We start from the raw sequence: 25850 nt of genomic DNA on the forward strand, positions 1-25850 counted from the left end.
AGGCGCGCACGCTCTTCTCGCGCCAGCTCCTCCTCCTGCCCGGCGGCGTCTGGTCTCTCCGTCAGTGTGAGGAGAAGTCGGCTGAAGGCGAGTCAGGGACACCCCCCCTCACTCCAACCTCCGCTGTCGTCGTCGTCTCGCTCTCTCAGGCGGCCATGGCGATGGATACGAGCGGCAAAGAGAAGGAGGCGCTGCAGCTGCTCGCCGAAGCGGACAAGAAAGTGCGCGGCTCCCAAGGCTTCTTCTCGGGGCTGTTCGGGTGAGGCCCTCGAGCAGGATGAGGCGGCGAGGGAGAGGGTGTGGGGAAAGAGAAACTGCGGGGCGTTAGGTCATGTGGGAATGCGGGAAGTGCGCGCGCGCGGTTGGGGGGTGTCATTTCTGAAGGGTGTCCCTGCGGGGGAGGGGACGGGGAGGGAAGGGAGCGAGCGGCGGGGTCTTAATAATTGTAATAATTAATAAGGGATGACATGTGTCCTCTTTCTTTCAGGGGTAAAATTTCTGTCTCGGTCGGTTGGTTTTTTTTAATTTAACTGCCCAAAATGTCTCTGTCTTTACTTTCTGGATATGACATAAGTGGTGGCTGAAGACTTGTTTCCCCCTTTCTCTTCTCCAGCCCCCAGCAATCTATTGCAGCTATTCTATAGCTTACATATAGTAGGGGGGTATCTAAAGTGAGAGCCGTCAGAACGTCCTCAGAATATGGCAGCCCTATTTATCTGACTGGGTTGGTCCCAGCCACTCTGGGCGGTTCCCCAACAAAAAGTAGCAATAGCACAGTACAACATCGCACACTAAAAAAACTTCTCTTGATGGGTTAATGGATTTCTGGTGGGGTTGATAAATCTCTGGTGTGTACGTGCTTGTGTTTATGGGGATTGGAGTTGTGGTAATAAACTCTGGTGGCTGGTGCCCTTTGGGGCTGGTAGGGTGGAAGGCAGGAGGACCATCAGAAGGTGGAGCCAGAGCCAATGGCAGGCAGAACCGCCACCATGTACAGTACTGTAAGAAAGAAGGCAGCCGGGTAGGGGCTGATTTGGACCAGTGTTAAAAACTCATATAAACTAGGCACCAAATGGCTCCTTAAACTAGGGTTACCGTCACCAAAACAGAATGCTTAACTGCCATCAAGGTGGCTTGAAAGTAATGTTTTTCAATATGGCTTTTTGGTTCCTCATACTCATTTTGATTGTGCAGATAAAATTATACAGGATGTGTTGCTACTGTTCGAAAGCAGTAAAGAGCCAAACATCCCCAGACATGCACCTCCAGATGGGCATCTTCACTTGGTTGCAAGTGGTCAGTTTGCAAAGTGGGCAAACACCAGCTGGGCAGGGTTGGTGGGGCAGTGTTTTGCTCTCCCTAAAACCAGCCACCTCTAGTAATGAGACTGTGGGGCATTGGGTCATGTGGAAATGCAGGAAGTGCATGCATGGTTGTGTTACTGTGGGAAAGTGGCAATGAAGTGTGAAGACAGTGGGGGGGAATGAGTGACAGGCTTGACAAATGATAGAATCGTAAAATTGGGAGGGACACCAAGGGTCATCTAGCCCTTAGAAGACTTCTAAAGGCAGCGTTATATAAGGGAGTTTTTAAATGTTTGATGTTTTATTGCATTTTTATGTTTGGCTGGAAGCTGCCCCAAGTGGCTGGGGCAACCCAGTCAGATGGGTGGCATATAAATAATAATATTTTTGTTATTTCCCCAACTTGGGGCTCGAACCCACATGTTCTACTGACTGAGCGATCCTAGCTCTTTGGTGGGAGTGATGAATTGCTAGTGTGGGTGAGCAGGAGATAATATACTAGTGCATTGAGATTGGTAGGCAGGAGAAAGAAGAACCAACAGTAATTGCAGCCAGCGGAAGGCAGTGTCATCCCCTAACTCAAAGAAAGAAGGCAGCCAGGTGGGAGCTGGTTGGCTTAGGTTGTCATTTGCCCAAAAGGGACTAGCTCCCACTGGTAATGAGGGGGGCACCCTTTGTAGAAGGTGAGAAGGAAATAAGAGTTCCATGGTGGAGTCTCTATAAACAAATAGGAATCTGGGAGGGTGGCACTAAGGATGGATAATAGTGAGTTGGGAAAGTTTATATTGGAAGGTAGGTTGGGATGGATGTTAGCAGTGGATCTAGCTCTGTGGCTGGTCTGGAAGCAGATAACTGCTGGAGTTCTGACTCAAGAAGGTAGACCTTAAACCACACAAGTCTGTGGCTCCTCACAAGCCATTGTTCAGGGTTATATATCCAGGGGAAGAGGTGAGCCAACATTCAGCAGAAAATCTGAGGAGTTCTGAAACTGTCTATAGTTTTATTTACAGAAAAATAACATTGGCTAAAGGAGACTAAAATGAGCATGACCCAGAGGTAGCTGGAAATGTAGAAACTCAGCTGGTGGAAGGGGCATATTTAAAAAAAGGGATTGGGTGAGAGAAACTGAATGGCTGTCAAGTTGAAATGGTCAGGGAAAGTTAAATTGGGAGAAGGTGCTACGGTAGTAATGCATAGGGGAAGGACTGCTGACATCTGTGTAAGTTGAAAGATCAGAAAGTTGGTGAAGAGAAGAAAATGTTTGTTGTTGTTTAGTCGTTTAGTCGTGTCCGACTCTTCGTGACCCCATGGACCAGAGCACTGTAGGACAATCTGGTGACAGGAGATCCTGGTAATTGGAGTAATGTGTTGAGGATTGGTTGAGATGCATTGCAGGCAAGTGGACTAGGTCCAGTAGCTGTTTCAGGGCAATGCCATGGGAGCTTTAAGGAAGGAGCTGTTAGGTGAAGTGGGGGCAAGAGGAATTGGCTGAGTTGATTGGGAGGCGATTTTCTAATATTATGGAGGGGTAACCTCATTGCAGTGAGCTTATGTGAATGCTGTTGAAACTGTGGGAATCCTCTATAGTTTGTTCCTTGAGTGAAGGGTATTGTGGTGATGGAAGAGGCTGTAGGTGCAGCTTTATTTGGGAACAGGTTGGGTGAGACAGGCAAAATTCTAATAGTAGTCAAAAAGTGACGGTCTTGCGAGTCAAAGTGCTCTGAATTAAGGCTGTGACCAACTCCACTGACTGTATCTGTCGAAGCCCCCTCAGTTATAAAGAATAGTTTCAAGATCCAGACCAGTGTGTGCCTTGCAGGGTTCCTGTCAGTGCTGCACATGTGTTGCTTATGAATTTGAAACAGTTGTAAACTTTTATATTTGAAGTCATTCATATTCTGTCCTCCCTCCCTTAGTAGATGAGTGCAAACCACAATAAGAACAATAAAATAGACGATGTAAAACAAAGCACCCATTACAAAGCACATGAATTAAGGCAACTCCATTCACCTGATTTTCATCATGTGGGCCTTGCTTCCTTTCTGTGCGGTAGACATTAATCCTGTATACTTCCCACTTTTAATTTCATTAGAATAGTGGTTGTTTTCCCCCAGTACTTTGGTAACTAGAGACCTGACTGATGACAGAAGATGCTTGTATGCATAACCTGCATAGAACAGGGGTTCCCAACAAAATTTTCTCGAGGACCCCTCATCGAGCCGCTATTGTGACAAGGACCCCCATTAATTCCTAATCCTAAAAGACAGGGTACCTGCGCAGTAGCGCACAAATGAAGCCGACGCGCGCAAAGCATCTTGGGGAGGTGAGCGTTAGTAGAATGCGCGCACTGCCTCTTTGCAAAACAGTAGTGTTTGTAAAGCGCCACCTAACAGCATACAGCAGAACTACTGCCTCTATCTAATTCTAGTTTTTCGCTAGACTCTGCTCATGCAGGAAGCGGCCAAAACAAAAAATCTGTTATCATACGAAATATATTTAATATATTTTTTATTCTAATAGAATCTTGCGGACCCCTCTGGCATAGCTCGCGGACCCCTGGGGGTCCCCGGACCACCTGTTGGGAACCACTGGCATAGAAACTTAGAAGATACTGCCTAAACCGTTGTCTAATGCAGTGTTTCTCAACCTTTTTTGGGCCACGGCACACTTGTTCCGTGAAAAAAATCACGAGGCACACCACCATTAAAAAGGTTAAAAAATTTAACTGTGCCGCCCTATATTATAATTATGACTGTAAGAAACACTTGCCAAATATTGCTTACCGGCGGGTCAGTGATGTATATTGGCGGCCGCCAGGCTCGTTTGCACTGAGCTTTGGGAAAGAGGAGGAGAAATATTGCTTTCCGGCGGGTTAGTGTTGTGTATTGGCGGCCGCCAGGCACGTGACAATGCAAATCGCCCTTCTCGTCGCCGCATGTCGCGGCACACCAGCCAGCGTCTCGCGGCACACTAGTGTGCCGCGGAACAGCAGTTGAGAAACGCTGGTCTAATGTGTGATGCAATGTAGCCTAAATGCTGCTGCACCATAAAAATAAAGGTCCTAATACTTTTTCTTTTCTTCTGCTTCCCCCACTCCCCACTGCTGTGAGTTTGAATATGGAATAACAATCCCAAGCCTTTTTTATTTCTCCAAAATTTCCCCCTTCACAGCTTCTTTTATTGAGCCCAGGTGAGATAACTGGGTTTTGGGATAACACTGCTGGTGAGAGCTGCTACCTTGGCAGGAGGCAGATGAGTTTATTGAAGCTCCTGAGCCCCTGTGATTTGGCTTAGTTTCTGTTACTGTTGTAGTTTTCCAGGCTGCAAGACAGACGAGTGGTTAAGGTGCAAGTATATTTCTCAAAGACAGCAAGCTGCCTTATGCTTAAGAGGAGGGGTTGTGCAAGACTAATACAGTGTTGTGCCAGGGATTAAGGATCTGTACAGGTAATGAATAGTGACTGGCAAGTCTGTCAGAGCTTTTGTCATCCTGGGAAGCTTTGCTAGTTTCCCTGAGACTAATCACCCTGATTCTATCTGTGCTTTTTCTGAATGTGTGCTAGTGCTGCTAAGTAGCTGAGGTTATATTCTTGCACACACCAGTGCTTATTTAACAAAATGGAGACTCTTCTGAATGAGCCCGCAGTAAGACCAGTCTACATCTATTTTGCTAGTAGCATTTCGGAGACTGTGCTGTTTGAAAGGGTAAAAGGGTAAAAGGCTTTAGGAGCTGGGACTTGGTTCCAGGCTGAGTGGGGAGACTGAAGTGTGTGACATGATGGATGTCTTCCACCACCCACAGACTAGTAGCATTGTCTGGGTTAGGTGTACCCATTAGTCACACACCTACAATTTTAATAACAGTGTCAAGCCTTGAGAAAAAGGGGGAATGGTAGTAAAGGGAGATCTTGGATAAGCTATACGTGGCAGCAGGCTAGCAGTTAGGGGCACAACAGGATACAAAATCTGCCCTTTTTTATGTGTCCGTCACTCTCTGCAGCCCCATATTTATTGGAGTGAAATGGTAGAAACTGCTAATAACCTCCTCCTCTCCCCAAACTTGAATGCTCCAAAAAGCTGAAGGACAGCAGAATTTCACAAGAGGGATTGGATGTCCTGGGGCAGAATGAACCCTCAGGAATGGTGAGGCCCATAAATGATAAGGCAGTAGGAGTCAAACAGGCTGGCTTCTGATGCACAGACCTACCTTGAGGAATCTTGTATTTGCCTTAAAAAAAAAACTTTGCTAAGCCTTACAGTTCTGAATTTTGTGAAGTAAATCCTTGCTTTGTTTTATTTATTTAAAATACTGATATATTGCAGTTAACTAAAACGTTATTAAAACAGCATTCCAATTAAGATTAAAAGGTCAGTAACATTTGGTAATACTTAAAAAACATACCAAAACCAGCATTACTTTAAAACAGACTGTATCATGTCCCTGATAGAATATGCCTTCCCTCAGAGAAAAGGATCTGTTTTCTTTAACTGTCAAATTCAAGAGGACCCTTCTGCTTTCTTATTGCATAATATGTAGTTTGGGATGAATTAAATGATTATTTGAAGTGGAAAAGCACAGCAGCAAGAGATTCAGCTTTTTCTTAGAAATTGGAAGTTTACTTAAATGTCTGGGGTAGAACCTTCTGTATTTTCTAGCTGGCAAATAAGATTGCATTTTGCTTTGATATGGATGTGTGTAATGGAAGGGTTAGTTGCCCTTCAGTTATTTGTGGTAAAAATAATGGTGTTTGTGGGAAATGTTTTTGCTCCTTCCCTCTTGAAAATAATGCTTTGATGGAGGCTGACGTAGCTGGTGGCTGTTGCATTATAACCTGTGGGCTAAGAAGGAGGAGAACTGGTCTGCGCTTGCAGTTCTTCCGGCTGTGCATCTGTTTTTTCGCTGCTGGCAATATCTGTTATTGAAGCAGCCATCGCCACCGCTGCCTAGTTGGGGGCAGGCAAGGGAATGGAGGGCACATGACAGAGCTGGTGACTCAAGGGCAGCTTCCTCTTGCACATAATACACATCTGGGCCTTGAGATGCAAGGAGCTGAAGTAGATAATGAATTCTCACAGACTATGAAAAAAAAGAGCCTGGTGTATCAGGGACTGGTGATTTTCCGTGGGAGGAAAACAGTCACTTCTAGGAAGGCTGGTGAAATGAAGTAGGAAGGTGGAGGGGAGATGACAAAACAGGGTGCTAAAATGAAAAGGCAATTTGTTTCTGCACCTGGAATTCTTCCTTTGCAAGCCACAAAGGTGCCAAGCTTATTGATGAATATTTAACATTCAGAGGTAAAAACTTGGGAGTATTTGTGTGCTTGTGTTGGGGGATCAATACCAGTAGTCTCCCTGTTATGGAATAGATTCCTAGGTCAGATTAGGGCTCAGCGACAAGAATTAAACTTCATTGAACTCAGAAGGGCTTCGCTTCTGAAAGAACATGCCTTGGTCAATCTGCAAGTGTCATAGAAGCCATTTATATGTCTTTCAAGTTCTGGGGATTGCAATGCTCAGCAAGAGGAAAGAGATATTAGTCAATGTCTTGACAAACCTTACTGCTTGAGGTTTGTGAAGTGTAAGGAGCCCTGTTGTATATGGATCTCGAGTTATGGGTGTGCTTTTCCCCAGAGGCTGAGAATGAGCTCAAATACATGAAAATGTTTGTGTTGGCTTTTAAAGGATTTAAGAATACATACCTCATTAAATGCTTTTGAGCAGAGGAGATTTCAGCCAGGGCATTCTGTGGATTAAAGTGTTCACTGGTGATGCTTTTTAAAAATTCTTTTCAATACTGTAGTGTTCTCTCTTTGTATATTTTGTGTGTGTCAAAGAGAGTGCACATTTAGGATGAATTTTTATAAACTGGGTTGCCAGTGATGATTGTCCCCCCTCCAGTACCTGACACACAAATCCCTCCCTTAAAGTTAAAGAGTTAAAAGAGAACCTGAAAGAACATAAGGGGTCGATTTTCTTTGTAGTGGAGTTTGTACTGAGCTTTGGAAAGGGCAAACAGAAGTGTCTCATCTCACTTTATGCTGGGAAGATCCTGTTTGGATGATCCACAAGTCTTTGGAGAGAGAGGAATGACATTGACTGCAAATAATACCTGGCTAGAATTGAGACCCCTAATCTAGGAAATTAAATTGTTAGGCACTTAATAAAATACTATGCTGCACAAGACTGAGGAAATGAGCTTGGCACTAGGAATCCAAAATACTTTTACTTATGAAACCTTGTATAAAATATCAAGGAGGTGTACAACAAAATAATGCAAGTTCAATAAAACATGTTGTTGTTTAGTCGTTTAGTCGTGTCCGACTCTTCGTGACCCCATGGACCATAGCACGCCAGGCACTCCTGTCTTGCACTGCCTCCCGCAGTTTGGTCAAACTCATGTTCGTAGCTTCGAGAACACTGTCCAACCATCTTGTCCTCTGACGTCCCCTTCTCCTAGTGCCCTCAATCTTTCCCAACATCAGGGTCTTTTCCAAGGATTCTTCTCTTCTCATGAGGTGGCCAAAGTATTGGAGCCTCAGCTTCACGATCTGTCCTTCCAGGGAGCACTCAGGGCTGATTTCCTTAAGAATGGATAGGTTTGATCTTCTTGCAGTCCATGGGACTCTCAAGAGTCTCCTCCAGCACCATAATTCAAAAGCATCAATTCTTCGGCGATCAGCCTTCTTGATGGTCCAGCTCTCACTTCCATACATCACTACTGGGAAAACCATAGCTTTAACTATACGGACCTTTGTCGGCAAGGTGATGTCTCTGCTTTTTAAGATGCTGTCTAGGTTTGTCATTGCTTTTCTCCCAAGAAGCAGGCGTCTTTTAATTTCGTGACTGCTGTCACCATCTGCAGTGATCAAGGAGCCCAAGAAGGTAAAATCTCTCACTGCCTCCATTTCTTCCCCTTCTATTTGCCAGGAGGTGATGGGACCAGTGGCCATGATCTTGGTTTTTTTGATGTTGAGCTTCAGACCATATTTTGCGCTCTCCTCTTTCACCCTCATTAAAAGGTTCTTTAATTCCTCCTCGCTTTCTGCCATCAAGGTTGTGTCATCTGCATATCTGAGGTTGTTGATATTTCTTCCGGCAATCTTAATTCCGTTTTGGGATTCATCTAGTCCAGCCTTTCGCATGATGAATTCTGCATATAAGTTAAATAAGCAGGGAGACAATATACAACCTTGTCGTACTCCTTTCCCAATTTTGAACCAATCAGTTGTTCCATATCCAGTTCTAACTGTAGCTTCTTGTCCCACGTAGAGATTTCTCAGGAGACAGATGAGGTGATCAGGCACTCCCATTTCTTTAAGAACTTGCCATAGTTTGCTGTGGTCGACACAGTCAAAGGCTTTTGCATAGTCAATGAAGCAGAAGTAGACGTTTTTCTGGAACTCTCTAACTTTCTCCATAATCCAGCGCATGTTTGCTATTTGGTCTCTGGTTCCTCTGCCCTTTCGAAATCCAGCTTGCACTTCTGGGAGTTCTCGGTCCACATGCTGCCTAAGCCTGCCTTGTAGAATTTTAAGCATAACCTTGCTAGCGTGTGAAATGAGCGCAATTGTGCGGTAGTTGGAGCATTCTTTGGCACTGCCCTTCTTTGGAATTGGGATGTAGACTGATCTTCTCCAATCCTTTGGCCAATGCTGAGTTTTCCAAACTTGCTGGCATATTGGGTGTAGCACCTTAACAGCATCATCTTTTAAAATTTTAAATAGTTCAGCTGGAATATCATCACTTCCACTGGCCTTGTTATTAGCAGTGCTTTCTAAGGCCCATTTGACTTCACTCTCCAAGATGTCTGGCTCAAGGTCAGCAACCACACTACCTGGGGTGTACGAAACCTCCATGTCTTTCTGGTATAATTCCTCTGTGTATTCTTGCCACCTCTTCTTGATGTCTTCTGCTTCTGTTAGGTCCTTACCACTTTTGTCCTTGATTATGGTAATCTTTGTACGAAATGTTCCTTTCATATCTCCAATTTTCTTGAACAGATCTCTGGTTTTCCCCATTCTATTGTTTTCCTCTATTTCTTTGCATTGCTCATTTAAGAAGACCCTCTTGTCTCTCCTTGCTGTTTTTTGGAAATCTGCATTCAGTTTCCTGTATCTTTCCCTATCTCCCTTGCATTTTGCTTGCCTCCTCTCCTCCGCTATTTGTAAGGCCTCGTTGGACAGCCATTTTGCTTTCTTGCATTTCCTTTTCCTTGGGATGGTTTTCGTTGCTGCCTCCTGTATAATGTTACGAGCCTCCATCCATAGTTCTTCAGGCACTCTGTCCACCAAATCTAAATCCTTAAACCTGTTCCTCACTTCCACTGTGTATTCATAAGGGATTTGATTCAGATTGTATCTTACTGGCCCAGTGGTTTTTCTTACTTTCTTCAGTTTAAGCTGGAATTTTGCTATAAGAAGCTGATGATCTGAGTTACAGTCAGCTCCAGGTCTTGTTTTTGCTGATTGTATAGAGCTTCTCCATCTTTGGCTGCAGAGAATATAATCAATCTGATTTCGATGCTGCCCATTTGGTGATATCCATGTGTAGAGTCGTCTCTTGTGTTGTTGGAAGAGAGTGTTTGTGATGACCAGCTTGTTCTCTTGACAGAACTCTATTAGCCTTTGCCCTGCTTCATTTTGAACTCCAAGGCCAAACTTGCCAGTTGTTCCTTTTATCTCTTGATTCCCTACTTTAGCATTCCAATCCCCTGTAATGAGAAGAACATCCTTCTTTGGTGTCATTTCTAGAAGGTGTTGTAGGTCTTCATAGAATTGGTCAATTTCACTTTCTTCAGCTCCGGTAGTTGGTGCATAAACTTGGATTACTGTGATGTTAAAAGGTCTGCCTTGGATTCGTATCGAGATCATTCTGTCATTTTTGAGATTGCATCCCATTACAGCTTTTGCCACTCTTTTGTTGACTATGAGGGCCACTCCATTTCTACTACAGGATTCTTGCCCACAGTAGTAGATATGATAGTCACCCGAACTGAATTCGCCCATTCCCTTCCATTTTAGTTCACTGATGCCCAGGATGTCGATATTTATTCTTGTCATCTCATTTTTGACCACATCCAGCTTACCTCCATTCATGGTTCTTACATTCCAGGTTCCTATGCAATATTTTTCTTTACAGCATCGGACTTTCCTTTCGCTTCCAGGCATATCCGCAACTGAGCGTCCTTTCGGCTTTGGCCCAGCCGCTTCATCAGCTCTGAATCTACTTGTACTTGTCCTCCGCTCTTCCTCAGTAGCATGTTGGACGCCTTCCGACCTGAGGGGCTCATCTTCCAGCGTCATAACTTTTATATGCCTGTTGTCTTTGTCCATGGAGTTTTCTTGGCAGGGATACTGGAGTGGCTTGCCAGTTCCTTCTCCAGGTGGATCACGTTTAGTCAAAACTCTCCACTATGACCTGTCCATCTTGGGTGGCCCTGCATGGCATAGCTCATAGCTTCTCTGAGTTATTCAAGCCCCTTCGCCACGACAAGGCATTGATCCATGAAGGGGTCAATAAAACATAAAATACCATAAAAAACAATACAGAATCATAAAAAATGGCTGCCATGTAGAAAAAGATAGGCTTCCTGTCATGAAAGCCTTCAAGAGTTACCTGAAAATTAGCTGCAAGGATGCCTGCTGAACATCTGCTGGATTAGTATTACACAGCGTGCAACCAGTGACATTAAATGCTCAACTTCACATTGGAGCCAGTTGGGCTTCTGAACCACAGGGGAGGGGACAACTAACACTGTTTTTCCAAATGATCTTGGTGTTCAAGCTGGAATATAAGGGCGCAGGTGGTCCTTAAGGTACTCTGGACCCAAGTTGTTTAGGGCTCTGTATGTTAATACAGTAACCATGAACCTGACCAAGTAACATATGTGCAGCTAGTACAGATGTTTTAGCAGCGGTATCACATGCCATCTACCCCAGTTACAATTGTGATTAGATACCTGCCCTTCACTCTTAAAGTCCCAGGGTTGGCAACAACATTAAAAACAATTTAAAACAGCTTACAAACACAAAAATCTAGCCGCTGGAGCTTTTGGATGAAGATTAGCCCCACATAGAGTGCATCATAGTAATCTAGTCTCATTGTTGCCAGTGTCTTAGTACAAATAAGCTTTCTGGTTTTTGAACCCAAGTTTTCCTGGGTGGGATCCTGTAGCTCTGGTGATGGCTGGACTTCTAGGAGCCACTTCTGGGAGAGATGACCAGAGGACTATACTGTTCCACTGTTTCTTGTGAATTGGCCAGATGCCTCAGAGACCAGGAATCTATCTCACAGTCCCAGTGAACTAAACCATAATTGACATCTTGCCTTTGCTTGGAGACTGTAAGCAAAGGCTGCTTTAATAATAATAATAATAATAATAATAATAATAATAATAATAATAATAATAATTTATACACCGCCCATCTGGCTGGGTTTCCGGGAACCAGCCACTCTGGGCGGCTTCCAACAGAAAAATAAAATAAAATAATCGATTAAACATTAAAAGCATACCTAAATAGTGCTGCCTTCAGATGTCTTTTAAAAATCTGGTAGCTGTTTTTCTCTTTGACATCTGATGGGAGGGCGCCCATCTACCGAGAAGGCCCTCTGCCTGGTTCCCTGCAACTTCCCTGGTTCCCTCGCAACAAGGGAACCTTCAGAAGGCCCTTGGTACTGTACCTCAGTGTCCGGGCAGAACGATGGGGGTGGATACGCTCCTTCAGGTATACTGGACCGAGGCCATTTAGGGCTTTAAAGGTCAGCACCAACACTTTGAATTGTGCTTGGAAACGTCCTGGTTGCCAATGTAGATCTTTCCAGTCCCTATAGTGTGAAAATCACCTAGACCAGATTCTGTACATTGTTTTGTAGGTGTCTGACAGTTTTTAATTGTTTTGTGTATTTGGAACATCTATTAAGATGTATATTACGTTGTTCTTCTGTGCTCTCTTGCCCTTTACTCTGGGCCTCTTCTATTGGCCTGATGGTGCTTCTCTTTCTTACCACAGGACTCATTTTGCCAAAGCTGAAACTTCTGGGAAGGTTTAGCTACTTGCCATCTGCAATAAATTTTCAGAAGAACCAAATCCTTGGCATTCAGTGAAGACATGGATATGTCTGTTCAATAGAAGAATGTGGTGTGGTGGGCAGGGAATCTTGTTTTGAAGAATGTTGGGGGTTTAGGGCAAAGCTGGCATTTTTATGTATGGAAATTTTTGTTTGCCTCTTACGCCTTTGTGGAATATACCCCACGGAGCATCTATTCCTAGGATCAGAAGAAAGTGCAGTGTAAATCGTAGGGCTCAAATGGGCTTTAAGGGTGTGGATTCTTTCTTTCCTTAATCATCATGATACAGCACATAAGACTGAGGAACCTTGTATTTGGGCCATTCAAGTGCTCAGTGAAGACCTTCTTGTTTAGATAGGTTCTTTAGCACGCAAGGTGTTTACCTGGTCTGTTATTGATATTCCCGTGTTGTATTGGGAAGTCAGTAGTTTTTATTTCTTTGAATGGTATGCTTTACGGCGCTTCTCTATGATAAAAATCATAAAAAAGGGAGAAGTGAATTATGCATCTCTCAATATCTCTTGTTCTGTGTCCTTACATTTGTGGGTGCAGACCCAGTCTAAAGCTGTGTAGCATTCTAATGTGGGTAAGGCACCCCCCCCTCAAGGGAGAGCATGTTCCTTTCCAAGCAGATGGTTTGTGCCAGTGCAGCAAGCTGATTCAGTGGTATCTTTTCTTTCCTCTCTAGGGGTGGCTCCTCCAGGGTTGAGGAAGCATGTGATATCTATGCAAGAGCAGCCAATATGTTTAAAATGGCCAAGAACTGGAGTGGTACGTAACATTATCTCTCACCCTTTGCTTTTTATTAATGTTGCCTTGCATTCCTCAGAACTGCATACCCCAACTGCTTATTTGCTTATGAACTCCCTCTCCCTCTCCCATTGTAATAGAGATGCTTAGTCCCTGGGCTAAAAAGCAGGAAACATATTGTCTTCAAAATAATATGGACCTATAATACAATATACCTATAATATCCCCCAGCAAGTGTGGGAGAAGAGCCTGCTGTCTTGGCCCAGTTTCTTGTGAAATCCTAGACTAAGATTTATGGATTCTCTTAGTAGGGAGGGCCATAGCTCAGTGGTAAAGGACATGCTTGGCATTTTAAGCATCCTAGGTTCAATCCTTGGCATCTCCAGGTAAGACTTGAGAAAAGACTTCTCTCTGAAGCACTAGAGAGCAACAGCAGCCAGTCAGTCAGTATGGACCACTGGTCTTGAGCTGATGGGTTGGACTGCCTATGTAAGGTAAAAGGCAAATTATCTCTGCCTCTTTTCCTGGAATTGACACGAGACCATCACTGTTTGAAAAGGTCGTGGTTGAATGGGTGCTGTAATATTAAATTAGAGCTCTGTAGGTATGTATCAGGTCCTCTTTGTTTTACCTGTATGGACATTAGGCAACACAAGGGTTGCAGGAGTAAGCCTTGACTCCTTCTGCCATCTTCCTCTTGCTTTTAACTTGAGACCTCTTCCGCAGCTTCACAGTTCTGGTTTTAGAATTTTGATGTTATGTGCATGGACAGATTCCATGCCTTGCATACTCACAGGCCCTTTCTCTCTCCACCTAGCTGCAGGGAATGCTTTTTGCCAGGCTGCTCAGTTGCATCTCCAGCTGCAGAACAAGCATGATGCGGCCATGAGCTTTGTGGATGCTGGCAATGCCTTCAAGAAAGCTGATCCTCAAGGTAAGAAAAAAGTGGATTAGGCAAGTTATACAGCTTCAAAGCTGTAGTGAGATATGCTCCTTGGGCTGGAGCTGGGAGGGTAGTCTGTGAGACAAGACTTACTCATGCCTCCTGAAATATTCGACACACTTGTGTATTTTATGCAGAAAGCACTGTGTTTGCGTGATTGCGAAATGTGCTTAAATTGCAGAATTTGGGTCACTATCATGCAGAGTACACCAAGCCTTGGGTGGAACTGGATGCATTGCACAGTCTGTGTAGCCATATACTTATTCATATTTATGTGCACATATCTCTGGTTGATAAGAAGGGAAGACAACTGCTGCATTCAGGTGTTAATATCTCAGTTTAATAAGATGAGATACACACAAGTCTCTTGCCCGCCCATGCAGCCCTCTTCTCCTTTGTAGAGAATCTCAGTGAAGGTTTGGAGTTGGTTTAAGATCCTGGTTTGTTCTGAATCTCGTAACCATAGTTTACCAGTTCAAATGAAATGGGAAACTGTGGCCAATTAGAGTCACTACATTTCAATGAAGGAGTTAAAATTGCTTTCTTTGTACGTGTCTCTTTTCATTAAGCCAAGCTACAATAATCTGAACACAGACATTGTATTGGACTTCTGGACTTGTGGTGCTTAACTGCCAAATGCTAATATGTACATTCTCTCTAAAGCTGCAAGTCACGTAGGTTGCTGAAGGGCAAAAGCTACTGTGCCAGCTGGCTTCCTTGCATTATACACTGAGGTGTCCTGCTTTAGCTTGAATCCTTGGTCGCCTGCAGCATTGCGTAAGAGCTTCAAGTTGACAAGCCTCCCCCTGGCCAGGCTTGTGCAAGCCTCACAGATACTAAACATGCCATATCAGTCCATGAGTACATTCTGCCTTAAATGTTCAGGTTCCACCTTTGCAGGAGATCTTTTGTCTCCCTTCACCTGCATATATGCACAACCCTTTTGGTATAAAGGTGCCTGTGAGCCTTGCATAGAATGCCTTTTCCTCAAATTACCCACCTGTGTGTTTGTCATTAGTATATGACTTCAAGGTAGAATCAAGTCCAAGGTAGAATCAAGCAGCAGTTATGAGGAGGGGCGTTTTCATGTTCTTCTCACTAATTTTTTCTTTCTCTGCACAGTAACTGGGTTATATGACGCCTTTGCTCCATTGTAGTCTTGAGGCCAAAGGGCTGTTTGGGAAGAGGATCCCCCCTTCTGGGATTTCATGTGCATGTCTGCTGGCAACAATTAGCAGAAAAGACAGACAAATGAGGAGGGGAGAGCTCTCTTCTGCAGCTGCCTAGACTCAGGCAGCAATTTCAGGATAAAAGATGATAAAGTAACTTAAGGAGAAAACAAATTTAATCCTCCCCAGGGATTTGCTTAATCTTTTGGAGATTTGCATTCTGATTATCGGCTGCAGTAGCAGAGCTAAAGAGCCACCCTCGTCCTTGTCATTGCGCCTGGCGGAGGCGGAGCAGCCTGGGGGCATGGGATGCCTGAGCTGATGCACCAGGTCTGTGGGGTGGTTAATATGATGAAAAGGGATCCCATCTTGGCACCTACATCCTCTTGCTTTGGATCTTCTGCTTTCCGTGAACAGTTGATTTATCAGGGGAGAAGTTGCTAAAGAGAGGCATTGCATGCGCTCCTGGTATAACATGCAGTCTAGATGAGAGCTCTGTACACACAATGTAGTCCTCACCCACCCTTCCAAAATTTGCCAACTTAACTTGTGCAGATTTGCACCTCTTGTCTTCACCAGCCTGATTCTGCTTACAAGGGCTGGTTTTGACCATTTAAATCCATCCCGAGGGATTGCCTGTCTCCACACACTCTTGCTTGGACCTTAATGTCTTCTGAGGGCCTACATGGGTGGCCCCATGCAATAAGGTGCGGCAGTTGACTGAAAAATACTTTTTCAAGGTTGGCACCCTGACACACACTCCCCAGACATTCCTGGCAACTACTTCGATGTCATTTTAACACTCAATAAATATTAACACTGCATAAACACATTTCCTTTTCCCAGAAGTCTTACTTTGTTGCATTTCTATAAATTCTTTGCTGCTTTTTAATATCCCATTTATGCCTGATTGTGATTTTTTAATTTCTTCTCATTCTCATTTGTCAGCCACCAAAGACTGGATTGTAGAAAGGACTGTCCATTTATTTTATTTTGGAAACATTAAAATAGTGCTTTTATCCAGATCTGGCGGCTAGGGTAGTATACACAAATGTCCAAAATACAAACACAAAGTTAAACCAAACATAATAAAATGTGTTGAGGGGGCAGGAGGGAATTCTGTAGTAATCCTGTGCTCACCATTTAAATTTCCATCCAAATCCTTCTTGTATCTGAGCTTTCAAGAGTGGCTTGTTGCTATGCTTGAAACAACTGCCAATTTAAAACAATGAAATTAGAAGCTGCCGTTTAGCAAATGGCTGGAGTTCACAGTATCCAATTCTGTGTGTGATCAGGACACATATTAGTTTAAATATATTTGATACTGAAGTTCTTCAGCTGGCTACACAAGGGCAGCATAGCTGTGATAACTTTGATGTTTTGCTGTTGGTTTGTAATGTTTCTGGAAAAGCAGTAAACAATTTATTCTTTTTTTTGGGGGGGGGAGGGACAAGGTCAGCACTGGAATCCACCCTGTTAATTCTGGGACACTGGCTATGCATGTGTTTTGCAGAATGACCAATTGTAGCATCTTCCTTCTGAGTAGGGTGTGACATTCTAATTGTATCCATTCCTACCCGAAGGAAGAATGCAGAACAGAACCCCAAGCAGTGATTATAAACACCCATCAATTCTCCAAATCAGCTTGCTACTGTCTTTCAATTCCCATAAAATCTATGGGCTTCAGCAGCTTTCCTTGAGTGGCTGTTGATCCCCAGGGTGGGAAGTGTGCTATAAATATACTCACAGCATTGTCCCTTTCATGGAGGATAGAGGAGCAGCATTGCCAGATGGTTTTATTTCCTTAGTTTGCTATGTTTAAAATTGCTACCTCTTTCTCTGTTTTTGCAGAGGCCATTAACTGTCTCCTCAGATCTATTGAGATCTACACAGACATGGTAAGCCTGTTTTGATATACGTATTGTGCAATTCAAAAATAAGTTTGTTTTAAAAAAATGGAATGTTTTGTGTATGTATATTTGTATGCCTGATTTAAAGAGGCAATATTAAAACTGCAAAGTGTGGGGCATGATGTCCAGCAAACTTTCTCTGTGTATGGGAATTGCCCTCCCACGGTGCAAGTAAACATTAGCATCTTGGATGCTGATTTGTGTTGAAAGGTATCTTGAGCTAGCATTGGCTGGCTGAACCAGATGCTTGTGCTGTTTGTCAGGGGATTTGCAGCACGTCTTTTGTAGGATTGTTCTAAGAGGTGGAGGCATGTCCTTCAACTGATAAAATAACCTAGAATGGACAGTACTTAGAGTACAAAGCAGATTGCTCTGCCAAACAAAACCAAGAAATGCATTGAAGCCGGCAAGCATAATCTCTAGCACAGACATCCTTAAAAGAAGTTAATTAGTGTATAAACCTTCACAAAGTATGTGTGTATGACACCTGCCTATCCCTCACAATTGTACACTTGTGAGGTGGGGATTGTGTTTTGATATACCCAACATGTACCTAAAGGCTATGAATGTGTGTTTTGCAAATGTAGCACAAGAATGCAGGAAGTCTGGTGTCTCAAAAGAATTGCCAATTTTTAACATGGTTGAGGACTATTCACCACCTGAAATTGGGATGCGTGCAAGTACCCAGGTGTCCTGAAATGGCAGTTCATTTTTCACCTGTCTTTTTGTCCTGTAGGGCCGTTTCACCATTGCAGCCAAGCACCACATAACGATAGCAGAGATCTACGAGACTGAGCTGGTGGACATTGAAAAGGTATGATGAGAAGGGGGACTTCCCCTTGCCCTAACAAATTGCTAGAGAGGTACATCTTGCTCTGGCATGCCTTGTTCTGTTCCCTTAGTATTGCCTTCCCTGAGCAATGTAGACGTAGGAACCGTGGTACATTTTGAAGAGTGTCCCTTGATTTTGCTGCTTCTAACATCCAGATTTCAACAAACTCCCCTAACACATGGGATGGATAATTGCCATTCTGTCCTGCTTGTGAGCTCCCTGTGGAGTATCTGTCTGCCTACTGGACGCCGAATATTTGGCTATTTACACCTTTGGTCTGAACCCAAATTCATGTGTCCAGTCTAATTTCTTATTCAGTTTCTCTTTGTATTTTCTTCCTTTCAAGGCCATAGCCCATTATGAGCAAGCTGCAGATTACTACAAAGGTGAAGAATCTAATAGGTAATTGAATTCTGGAATTCTTGTACCCTTCTCTGCCCTGGGGTTGTGTTGGGTAGGTGCTTTGGAACAGCTTCTGTTTTTAGGTTTGGGTTTTTAATTTAGCATTTAATTCTATGTAAACCAGCCTAGGATGTTTCTTGATGGAGGGCAACGTATAAGTTCCCTAAATAAACATGCCCACCACTTAACCTATGTAAATGTCCCCCAATTTTTTCTTGTATTGAGGGGGCGGAAGGCAGGAGAGTCATTTGCAAGCAGAACCTATCACCTAGTGGAGGCTTAAACCACCTCCCTCCATCATGTTAGCACTAAGAGGTCAACACAGTAGTCAAGAAATGTGTTGTCCTTGAATGTATACCTTGCCAAGCAAGAGGAGCTTGGTAAAGGGCCAGGGTTTGATTTCTCCCCTGCGGAAATAGCCTTTTTATTTTAAAAAACACCACCACCCTTGACCTTGGAGACCTTTGTGATTTGGTCTGGTTGTTCTCATCTGGTCCTTCCTGGGGTCATACAGCCTGGAGGGCAGATAGATGGGTGGGTTGCTACTCCTGTCCAGGTGCCTGTAGCTCCTTTTTTTTTATCTTCTTGCAGCTCAGCGAACAAGTGTTTGCTGAAAGTGGCTACCTATGCAGCTCAGCTGGAGCAGTACCAGAAAGCTATTGAGATCTATGAGCAGGTATGTTTATGACTCGTCTTCTCCCCCCTCCCCCCAAGCGCAGATCTTTGCTTAAATCAAATTCTTAAGATAAAAGATGTACAACATATGAAAATGAAACCATTGCCAGGACGGTGTACCACATGTTTTAGTTAAAATAACACATCTAGACAATACAAATTCTGACATGAGGAAAGTTGAATATTGATGTGTCCATACTTTCTGCATACCGTCAACTGAATAAACATTGTTTTGCTAACTGTAGGGCAGGTATGTGTAAGATGTGCAGGTACTGAAGCCTTCCAAACTTTAGAAAGCTTACTCAACTCTTGATTATTGAGGTTACAGGGATATCTCTCACCCTTCCAAGCATGTTGTGGCATTAGGGCTAGAAGCTTGGTTTTTCTCATAAATGAAAGCTAAACCTCCCAGGATACTGATACCTGGAGGAAAACCAGGAACTAGGAAAAATAAATAGTGGTTCTAGTGAATAGCATTTTTTAAGCTGAAATGATTCTTTACAACTATAAAATACCACCTTCTCCTGAGACTTAACCTTGGCTGAAAGACTTATCACTGCTTGTTCTGTACATACTATTGTTCCCTCCTGCAGCCCCCACAAAAAGTTTGCAACTTCCAGAACAATTTTTCAAGCCAATCAGACAAGCAACGTCTCCTGGAGATCATGTTCAGCACAGTTAGCATCTTGTGTAGCCAGGTGTAGACTATTTGAACACTTCGCTGTTGATCATTTGCACGGAGATTGCTAACAGTGGTTGTCCAATGGAATCAGGGCTATTTTCTTAGCCTGCCTCTTCTCCCACCTGCACCTCTTTCTGTACTTGGACATCCCCACTTCATAGCTATAAGATGAAGCAATTTTCCTTGAAGAAAACCTGCAATTCTCACGCAAATTCTGTGGCATCTTCAAAATTCCTCAAGTGAGAAAAAAGAATCCAGCCACTAATTTATAGCATGCTTCCATTAAAAAAAAGAACATGAAGGAAAGGCTCCCTTTTTGAAACCTGCCCCTGTTCATTTATATACCACCCTTTATCACAAGATCCCAGGGTGGTGTACAACATTAAAAACACAGTACAGAACATCAATGATAAAACATACTTAAAAACATAATGACAGACAGCCTAATAGTGAAATAGCCATCATAATAACAGTTCCACTCACCCATACTTTCATAGGCCATAGATTAGTTAATAGCCATAGGCCTGGGTAAAGAGGAATGCTTTTGTCTGGCGCCTAAAGGCATGTAGTGGTGGCACCAGGCAAGCTTCTCTGGGGAGAGCATTCCACAGATGGGGAGCCACCACAGAAAAGACCTGCTCTCTTGTTGCTGTCCAGGGAACCAAATGCCAGAGTCTCCAGGGGCCCCAAGTTAAAATTGCAGCTTTGCTTGAATTGCTCTTCTTTGGCATCTCCAGGTGGGCACCAGCGCCATGGACAGCCCTCTGCTGAAGTACAGCGCCAAGGAGTACTTCTTCAAGGCAGCGCTCTGCCACTTCTGCATTGACATGCTCAATGCCAAGGTCTGGGCAACTGTTTTTTGTCTTCCTAGAGAGATTCCTAAGCTTTGAGTCTGGTGTTGACAAGATCCAGCATCCTAAGTGACTGTCTGGGCTGTTTCCAAACTTGCCCCCCCCAGACCACTTGAAAATTTATGAGGGTCTTGGTGGGGCCACTTAATTAATTTTCTGACTATTATAGCAATCATAATGTGCTGTGCTAGATGCTGTGAGATTTTTACTCACATTTTTACTGCTGCTTTTATTTCTTACATATATTTTATTGTATTGCTATTTGAGTTCAATATAATTTGAATTGTAATGCAATGACATGCAATATAAGAAATAAAAGAAGCAATAAAAGTGCAATTCTAAATCAATATTTTTAATGCAATGGATGTGCTGGCTCCTGTTTGCAACCATAAATTCAGACATGCCATGGGCTACCTTGGTAGAGCCGGTAGTTTACTGGTGGTCTAAGAACCACAGTTTGGGAACCCTTGCTTTGTTTAATGTGTCTGGTTTCCTCTGGATGTGTTCAGAATGGGCAAAGGCAGAACATGGGCAGTGGCGCACGGGGGCAAGTCTAGCTCTCTAGCTTTCTTCCACCACAAACCTGAGTCAAAAGTCTACAAACAGGATTTCTTTTAGCTTGTTCTTAGAGGAGAGGGAGTAGTTTGTAAGGCTGGTGTGCACGTTGACAGCTTGCAATACCAGTGTTTAACTTATGTGTCACTGAAGCCATATAGGCGCAAGGATCTGGGTTGATAATGGCTTTGAGTAATAGCGCTGTCATGGGGGGCTTTGCAGCATGTTGGAGGAAGGAGCTGGGGCTTCTGTAGTGTGTTAGTCTCTAAAATTTGAAACAAAAAATTAAAAAAATTCCAGTAGCACCTTAGAGAGCAACTAAGTTTGTCATAGGTATGAGCTTTCGTGTGCATGCACACTTCTTCAGATGTGCATGCACAGTGTGCATGCGCACGAAAGCTCATACCTATGACAATCTTAGTTGGTCTTTAAGGTGCTACTGGAAGGAATTTTTATTTTGACCACATCAGACCAACACGACTACCTACCTGTAACAAGTGCTCTAAAATTTTAGTAGCTCTACTAACAGGCCTTTGAATGACCAACAGCTAACTGCTTGCATTTCTCATCTTCTTGTCTTTTTAAAAAATCAGTTGGCTGTACAGAAATATGAAGAAATGTTCCCAGCTTTCTCGGACTCCAGAGAGTGCAAACTGGTTAAAGTGAGTAGTTTTTATCTAGCCTTCAAAGGCTGATGTAGACATCTGTAGGAGCTACTGTCCTGGTCACTGTCAGAATTCATCCATTTGGTGGTTAAAATAAGTTTTGTGAGTCTTGAACTACAAAAGGAAACCGTGGATTAGCTCAGTGGTACCCATAACCCGCCCTCCAGAAAAATTGCCGAGAAAATTGCCAGACCACTTAATGATTTTTCACCCTGTTCTAGCAATTGTGCTAGATGCTAAATGATTTTAAATTGTATTTTCATTGCCTCTTTTATTTCTTATAGTGTATTTTATGGCATACCAATTTGAATTCCATATAATATAAAATAATGTCTACTAATAATAAAATACAATGAGAACTAAAAGAAGCAATGGAAATATAATAAAAAATAAATATGAATATACACTATGCTGCACCTGCTGTTCTTTGAGCTTGCAGTCCCTGGCAGTCTGTGGATCACAGTTTGGGAACTCCAGCTTACTTAAACTTTATGATTGAATTTGTGAAGCTCTTCAGTGTTCTTGTACAAAGGATAAGATGCCAGTGAGCAAGAAATGAGAGGTTCTGTTTGTGGTCAGCAAGAATGGACAAACAAAAGGTTGGTGGTTGGGATGGGGGGATGTCGAGGAGGCACACAGGAGCTTCTTAGCATGAAGATCAAACAAACCGAAAAGACTGGAGATGCAAAGCCATTCAAATCTTGCAACATGCTTTTTCGTCCCATCCCATCATTCGTTTAAAATAGGATCTGTTCGAGATTGCATGATTACATACACTCTTGTTATCAGAATAACATTCAGCCAGTCAAGAATCCATACCCAAAGCATCTTTTTAAAAAATCATGTTCTGTTAGTTGTTAGGGTGCAATGGGACACTGATTCGCCATCTTGTTGTAATTGGGAACTGATCCATAAGTTCACCAATATTCTGTCTCCCTCACAGAAATTGCTGGATGCCCATGAAGAACAGAACATTGACAGCTACACTGAATCGGTAAGGCTGTGTTTTCCTCAAGGGCCTAGTGTGAACATAGAGGGTTGCTGTGACATCTAGTCAAAACAAAAAATAAAATAAAATTCCTTCCAGTAGCACCTTAGAGACCAACTAAGTTTGTCATTGGTATGAGCTTTCGTGTGCATGCACACTTCTTCAGATACACTGAAACAGAAGTCACCAGACCCTGATGTATAGTCAGAGGGTGGGGAGGTGTGACATCTAGTGTCCACTAACCTAGAATCTAAGGATGGGGAACACTTGGCCTTTCAGTCAGGGAGAACTACAACTTCCATCAGCCCCAGCGAGCATGGCCGGGTATGATGGGAGTTGTAGTTCAGCCTCCAGAGGGCTGTAGGTTCCCCACCCCTGAAGGCCCTCTTGGTGGTTCTACCATCCTCAAAGGTTTTGGTAGTAAAAGCCCTGGAAAGGGCATTCTTTGTGGCAGCCCCTAGGTTGTGGTCCTCCCTCCCCCCAGAAGTGTGCCTGGTACCTTCCATTATATAATTTCTGTCATATGCTGAAGACAACACCTCTTTACTTTGACTTCGCTGATGCCTGAGATACATATTTTTAGGACAACCCCCCCCCATCGGTTGGCTAATGTTTTAATCTGATTTTAGTATTGTATTTTAAATATATTTATTAATTATATTTCAGCAACAACTATTTTTATTATTTCCTAGGGCGTGTTACAGCATTAAAAACAATATTAAAAACAATTAAAAACAACTTACAATGTATATGCTGCCTAACTACAATTGTCTCTAAGCAGCGTACAAAAAATACAATGCCAAAAAGTTTTAAAATGGTTAAAACTAACCCGCCTCAGGACCATGGCAATTGGTTAATACAGGCACAATTTATTGCATCTCTGTTCTTTCCTGCCCCCCATCAGGTGAAGGAGTATGACTCCATCTCTCGCTTGGACCAGTGGCTCACCACCATGCTCCTGCGCATCAAGAAAACCATACAGGGCGAAGAGGAGGACCTACGCTAAGCCACTACTATCCCACAACCCTCAGCCGCTCATCTGCAGAACTCTGTGTGGATCGGCTCTGGGGGAGGAGAGGGGTTTTGGCCCAAAGGAACTGGACTTGAATGGCAAATGGTTTATTACTGCTCCCTTTCTCATCACCTCTCTCCTTGCCGCCGCCTCTTAGTACTGCAGAAAACAGGACCAGGGAGTGTGTCGCCCGTGGACTGACTCCAGCTGGAGAGAGACATGAAGGCTGTAACATGAAGTTCTCATTTCCATTGCCTCGCTGCTCCTCCCCAGATCTGAGCACGTTGCTTTCTGAGCCAGCATTTTAGCTTCTTCTGACGGCTTTAAAATAATTTGTATGGCTTAACGTTTGAAAAGTCTCTCTAGTGGGTTCAGATGATGGCACCAGCTTCCTTCCTCTCTCCCAGAAGAGAGCGTGTTGGAAGCTCGCCCTGGGGTGGAAAGGAGCCTCTTCTGTACAGTAGAGGAGATGTCCCCATCCTCGTGGCCTCATCCCATTACACACCTCAAACCACATCTTCCAGAGCAGTTCCAGCCTCCCTCCCTCCCTCAGGCAGCAATTGAATGGCAGCTCCTTTCCCCACTTTCCTTGTATCAAATGCTTGTCCCATCAAAAAGGGTAGCATTGCTTTCTAATTCTAATGATTGACATGAAGCTGCCTGAGCTGGGTCTTAAGTGGAGGCTGGCACACATACCCCCATTTCAAGTCCTGCCAGACATATGAGAACTAGAAATTCTAGATACTTTACATGGTGTATATGCTGACTCTTCTTTTCCAGGCTGCAAGAAGCATTTCTTCCAGCCCAGTTTACCATTTTGAATTCAGGTAGGAAAGAGTTACCCTTGCTCTTTCCCTTGTCCTTAGAAGTTGGTGCCAGTCACCCATACAATATTACACGAGTATGGGGTCGTAATGCATATCCATTTGCCGGTCACTAGGGGATATAGGGTGTTTGTTCTCCTGTTGCCTGCATAGCAAGAGGCAGACAAATCCTGAGCCATGCTGCAGGTAGCCAAAAACCTATTTAATGCTAGTAATTCTGTGTGTGCAGGCTGTCTTGATAGCTACCATCTCTTGCATGGTTTTCCTTCAGGCTTAGTTTGAAGGGAGCAATTCTTCTGCCAAGTATTCTGTGTTCTGTATTTGTTGTCCTAAAGCTTCCCCCTGCCCCCCCACCTCTGGATTTCCTCTTGTGTTGGCTTAAACAAAAAACAAAAAACACCTAACTTTATCATGTAGTTGAGACAAAAGGGTGGATATCTTCATGAGGGATTCTCATGTTGAACTTTTTATTATTCAAAGGGGTGGGGTGGGGGGTGAAATTAAGTGCTGCTGCATGTTTTACAATGTCCACCAGCAAGTAACTCTTGATTATAGAAAAACAACTTGCACACAGCAACGAGTAATAAAATCTGCATGGGTGGAAAACCAAACTATAGTAATCTTTGTCTAACAATAGCCTCTCTAGATAAAGTTCCTGCTTCTTCTCTTAAGTGACGTGCATGTCTTCAGGCCTAGGCTCTCCATGCTGTTTGTTCCCATCAGTGTTCCAGGACTAATTCTGCCACCTTCCCGTCAACCCTTCTAAGTTGTGATTTCTATTTCTGAGCACTGGCTGTGATTCTGTCTATAAAAAACACAATTACATGCTTGAATCTGGCTGTGCATATGTGTGTTCAGTCTTCAGACGTTTTCCTGTGATGGATTTGGAACCGGAGCAGCTATGTTTGGGTGAACTTGACCTGCAGCTTCTCACCGTGTTTTGAGCGGTGCTGCTTTGCAGGTTTGAGTGTGGTGTGTATTCTGCACTTTTAAAAGATGGGGGAGGGAGAGACATAGTGCCCGTAAAAGCAGAGTTGTGCTATCTTGCATAATTCTGTTTTTTTAAATGAAGTACAGTGAACCTTACTAACTACTATTTCCCCTGCACTGTCCCTAAAAATTCATTAGACTTGTCAAGATGCATCAAAGTTTATCTTTGATCAGAACTTGTTTTTAAAAAGCAAATCCCATTCTGAATGCTGCAAGTACCCCCCCCCGAC

The 25850-nt window shown here is 43.5% G+C and overlaps 1 protein-coding gene across 1 annotated transcript; it reads left to right on the forward strand.

The window, feature by feature from the left end:
- Positions 1 to 13: 13 nt before the first annotated feature.
- NAPA (NSF attachment protein alpha) lies at positions 14 to 25455 on the forward strand. The gene is made up of 11 exons (XM_035117631.2): positions 14 to 259; positions 13061 to 13143; positions 13940 to 14056; positions 17086 to 17132; positions 17881 to 17958; positions 18323 to 18378; positions 18970 to 19054; positions 20473 to 20577; positions 21735 to 21803; positions 22750 to 22800; positions 23699 to 25455. The coding sequence occupies exons 1-11, from the start codon at positions 156 to 158 to the stop codon at positions 23798 to 23800; spliced, it is 897 nt and encodes a 298-aa protein (XP_034973522.1). The 5' UTR covers positions 14 to 155; the 3' UTR covers positions 23801 to 25455.
- Positions 25456 to 25850: the final 395 nt, after the last annotated feature.

The sequence above is a fragment of the Zootoca vivipara genome, chromosome 6 (assembly GCF_963506605.1).
Source record: "Zootoca vivipara chromosome 6, rZooViv1.1, whole genome shotgun sequence".
Taxonomy (NCBI): domain Eukaryota; kingdom Metazoa; phylum Chordata; class Lepidosauria; order Squamata; family Lacertidae; genus Zootoca; species Zootoca vivipara.